Source organism: Condylura cristata, unplaced genomic scaffold, assembly GCF_000260355.1.
Source record: "Condylura cristata isolate star-nosed mole 26May11 unplaced genomic scaffold, ConCri1.0 scaffold00034, whole genome shotgun sequence".
In the NCBI taxonomy this organism is placed as follows: domain Eukaryota; kingdom Metazoa; phylum Chordata; class Mammalia; order Eulipotyphla; family Talpidae; genus Condylura; species Condylura cristata.
This window is the reverse complement of record NW_004567135.1, coordinates 6,938,375-6,943,426: the sequence shown is the minus strand read 5'-3', so window position 1 is coordinate 6,943,426 and position 5,052 is coordinate 6,938,375. Positions and strand designations below refer to the sequence as shown.

General features: G+C 33.1%; 1 protein-coding gene across 2 annotated transcripts in view; it reads left to right on the top strand.

Annotated features, from left to right (window-relative positions):
* Nucleotides 1-2,891, top strand: part of LARP4 (La ribonucleoprotein domain family, member 4) — a 105,006-nt gene extending 102,115 nt beyond the window's left edge. For both annotated transcript variants that reach the window (XM_012732556.1, XM_004692755.2), the window contains one exon: nucleotides 423-2,891. In XM_012732556.1, the coding sequence (XP_012588010.1) occupies nucleotides 423-761 (339 nt within the window). In that variant the 3' untranslated portion in view covers nucleotides 762-2,891. The remainder of the gene's footprint in view (nucleotides 1-422) is intronic.
* Nucleotides 2,892-5,052: the final 2,161 nt, after the last annotated feature.

The following is a 5,052-nucleotide window of genomic DNA, read 5'->3' as shown; positions in this document are numbered from 1 at the left end:
TGTATTGCTTTTGGCAGGATGGACCTCCACACCTTTTTATCTGCTCATTTTTACTTATTTCACCTGTTAATGTTTTATAAAATAGGACTTCTCCCCTCAAGGCTGGTCAACCTTCGCTCTTCCACCACTAAAGAACCCATAGATCTCCACCAAAATAAACTTTGCTTTCTTTCCACTTACCATTCTCACCCCTTCTTTTTTGTTGAATATCTAAGATTTTAATAATCAAAGCCCAACTGTACTGTCTTTAAGAATAGTACAATGGCATTTCAGTAAGAATTTCTGTGGGAGTACCTACAGTTAGCTTTTTAAAAAGATAAGATACTGGTTTTCTTGTGGTGAACAGTATTCCATTTGTAGTTTATTATTTAAAGAATGTGTACCAGAAAAAAGAAATTGTGTCTTTTTTGTTCACTTCAAAGGAACCCCGAAAATTAAGCTACGCTGAAGTATGTCAGAAGCCCCCTAAAGAGCCAACTCCACTTCTTGTGCAGCCACTACGAGAACTTCGCTCCAATGTTGTATCTCCCACCAAAAACGAAGAGAATGGAGCTCCTGAGAAGTCCATTGAGAAACCACATGAGAAGCCAGAAGCAAGGGCTAGTAAGGATTATTCTGGCTTTCGAGGCAATACCATTCCCAGGGGAGCAGCTGGAAAAATCAGGGAACAGAGACGCCAGTTTGGCCATAGGGCTATACCTCAGGGAGTGACTCGACGTAATGGCAAAGAGCAGTATGTGCCACCCAGATCACCAAAGTAAAAAAAAAAAAAAGAAAGAAAGAAAAGAAAAGGAAAAAAAAAAACTATTCAAAAACTTCTCTCTCTTCCCATTAAACTTGAGCCGTGGCTATATTGAACTATTTTGGAGGGGAGTGGGTAGCCAGGAAGGAAACAGGAGAAAAAGTACACCTTTAGGTCATTATGGATTTTGGAATTGTGAGCGGTAGTATCCCAAAATTCATCTCTAAAGTGATTTTAGTATGCTGGAGGATTCCAATCAGTATAAATATAAATATATATATATATATGTATACATATAAAAATATAATTTTTCTATTTTTGTTTTTGATTTTCGTTTGCAGAAATCTTCTGCCTGGAATCAATTTTGAGGGTTCAGATTTAGCTTGGGGTAAAAGCATATTATACATCCTTCAGTAGAGGAGAGGGAGTGAGAGAAAATATTTTTTGAAGAAGCATTTCTGTAAAATTAGAAATTACTTTTTTTAATCTATTTAAAGTTTGGCTTGGAGAATGCCATCTCTGCCTATATGGCCTTGTGTTGCAAAGCAGATCAGTGGCTGGGGTGCTTGTTGTGGTGTGAGTACGTATGCAAGAGTGATTGAAGCCAAAACTGTTGTCATGTTAGTAAATGATTTGAAAACTGAATGTAATACTTGAGTAGGTTTTTTTTTTTCCAGTTTGAAATTTAGTCTGTCTTTTCGACTTTACTAATATTTCATGCAACAAGCTGTTAAACATTGATTGTACTTGGAATGTGACTACCAATCAGTTTGATACTCAAGACAAGAATGGGGATTATTTTAAAAATTGAAATTTTGTCTTAGATCTAGTGGATAGGTCAAATGGACTTCAGAAGTTTAAATTGCCCTGCGTTTTCCTTACCTCCCTCTGCCACAATAGTAAATAATTTTTGTTTTTTCATTTGTTACTTATTTCATTACCTATTCCCCCCCAAGAAAAATAACGAGCCATCTACAGAATTGTATGTTTCTAACTGCTTTAACCAGTCTAGTCAAATCATATAACTATTCTAAATTTCTGAATTTGAAATATTTTACTTTTCTGTTTGTGTATTTAGAATTTTAAATCCAAGATTGGTAGGGCAGACTGATCCTACAGTAATTTATTTGTCTTAGTATTAAAGATGAAACATAACTGACTTTTAACATGTTAAATAGTATAGAAGTAACAGAATTTTTTAAAAGGCTTAATTTGGGAGCAACTTTTTTCTGTTTACAGTGTATTTATCACCTTCCTACCTTCCCCTTTTCCAAAATAAAAGTAATTCAGTTTGAAATTGACAGAAACATAACCAGCAAGTCATGAGAGTCTTTGTGTTAAGATGAAAAAGATAGTTGAGGAAAATTAATGCATAATTTCTCAGTGAATAAAGTTGTGTCTCTCATATTAACTAGGCAGGTTTACATGCTGGTGTTTAGAAAATGGCTAAAATATTAAAAACCATGTTGCATTAATCTGTTTTTCAGTCATACTATTTTCACAGTTCTCTGTAAGGTGGGATTTTGTTTTATTTTTAGGGATAGTTTGTAATAGTAATAACTGTCCCTTATGTTAGTAAATTACATATGTAACTGTAAATTGTGAACACTGGAAAGCACCATTGTGACATAGAGTAAACATCTTAGTAATATATTAAAATGAATGTAAATGGAAGTTAAAATTACATTACTGTGAAACTCATCTTCCAACTCTAAGTTAAGCTTTGGAGATTTGTATTAGTAGGCAATTAATTGTTCAGAGCTTTGAAAAACACTGCACATTTCTGTACAAGCCAGAATTATTATTTCTTTGTAACTTATTATTCAGCTTAGCAGTTGCTTTTGATTTGGTGAATTGATAACATGGCATAATATATTTAAGCAGTTTGAAACTATTCATTTCTGCACACTATTTTTAAAAATCATCTTTTAGACGAAACAGTAAAACTACCTGTGCTGAAATTTGGGGGAAGTTTAGGTCGTTAAAAAAAAGAAAAAAAAAGTATTAATAATCATTGACTACATCTATGATCAAAGTGCTTATTTTGGTTTACTTAGATAATGCTGCAGTTGGTGGAAATGATAAACGTTTAAAGTGTTAACACTCTGAATGCATTGGATTTAAGAGAATAAATATTTTATAAAAATCACTTGGTAAGGATTATAAACTTGATTATTGCACTTAAAATGAAACATTACCTTTTTTTACAATGTGTCACAAAAGTAGGTTTGTATTACTTGTGTGCTCGTGTGACTTAATGTTTGTCTATTCAACTTCTAAAAACTGAATGTTCTAATTGAATCACAAGAGTCTTTTTGAAGAAAGCAAGTGTTTCTTGCCTTTCCCCCAAATGTTATTGAAAGAAGAAATTAAAGACATGACCTTTTTAAATTTCTTATAAAATATAGTGTTTTTAATTTAATTTGCCTTATTACAGTTAATAGTTACCATTTTGATGGGATGTATAGAGGAGGAGTAATTTTATGTTGTGTGTATTATATATATGTACATATATATATTCACAGTATGTATTTAGCATTTATTTTATTACAGCAGATTTAAGGTTTGTATCTAAATGATGCCTGAGTTGTGTGAAACTGTTGGCTTTTCTTCCAGAGTTACTCTGTAACTGATAAGGGTTGGGTTTTCATAGTAGTTCAGCTATTTATTTGGTTCTATAGGTGGAATGATTTAAATGTCAAAATTTTCTCTTCATCCCATGACTTAACACTTCCTCAGGTAGTTGGAGGCTAAAAGTAAATATACTGATTAATGATTGAATGTATGGTACAGTGATCTCTTGCCATAGTTCTAACTGCATGAAGAAAACAAGTCATCACCTTGTGCTTCATGGGGAAGGTACCATAGGGGTAGTGCAAAATCCTATCTCTGTTTTCTGTCCTGATAAGATTTTCATGATATCTAGGGCCTATCTCTAATCTTTGTGATTTCATTTTTGTAAGTATAGACACTGGCATTCAAAAGTGATCCAACTAAATTTTTTATCAACTGGATTTTGGAAGAAGATGAGATCTTTTAGTGATACTGGGTTTGTTACTGGGCTTGTTGTCACCTTATGCTGATCATACGTGGTCAAAGGACATACAAAATTTTGATTTCATTTTGCTTCTAAAACTAAGGTAGCTTGAATATTGTTTTACATTCCTTTTTCCTTTTAAATTACCAGGTTAGCTTTACAAATGACTTAATGATGGCGTGTTCGCATCTTCACTAGTGTAAGAGAGAACAAGGAGCAAGAAAGTAGTATTTATTTTTCTGCTGTAGCAGAAAATGTATAAAAGTTAGTGAACACTTTCTCTAGTTTTATTAGTTATGGCCTTAATATTTAGTCTTTTGTCTTAAATGTCAACTGGTTTTACTTTGAGACAGTTGAATAGCACTGGAGTTGAGGCTGTGATACTGTGTTGGCCATGTATTTGAACATTTTTAAAGTACCCATTTTTTTTCCAGAAAAGATCAAAGGCGAACAGGACATTGTATTGCTTTTGAAAGACTTTTATAAAAATTCTTAGCTATCACATATGATGGTTTTCTAATTTTTTATATTTCCTTACATTGTGGTGGCCATGAATCTAACTTAAGGCTTTTGGTGTACGCTAATTTAGCTAGTCCGAACTTCCAGGAAGATACATAGACATTTCAGTTTCCATTAACTAATTGAGGACATTGTAAGCAGCTGAAAGATAGTTTGTTTTCAACTTGAGAATAAATTCCCTTTGTAAAGTTCACCTGACTATTGGAATTTGAATTTTATTTTAAAAGCTGAGGACTTTAATGAATCACTGAGTAGATAGTTCCTAAAAGTACAGATTAGCTATCAACAAGCCAAATATAAAATAATATGTATGTGGTTTTATTTTCAGCACAAAACAATGATTAGTATATATAAAGAAAGATCTACTTTACCTTTTCCCCTCCACCCACCCTCCCACCCCCCACCCCCCAGACTGATTCAGGTTATCTCTTGAGTAAAGTCTCTTAAATGTTTGGGAAGTGAAATCAGAACCAGTTATCTGGCTTTTATTTTGCCCATTGCTTAGATTTGTTCGTGTTGTCAAAACTACCCCCATCTCTCAAAATGGTATGACACATGCTCACGCATATTATGTTAAAATGAGTACATCCTTGTATTTGTATTTTTGTTTTCAACATTGCCAAGGTGCTATGGGAAATTAACACAAAACTAGAAAAAAAATAAAATGGTTAAAAAGCAGGACTGGTTTCCTTTTCTCTAGGTGGCTTATGTCTAATAACTACTTGTGTTTACTTCTGGGTAATCATCTATGTTG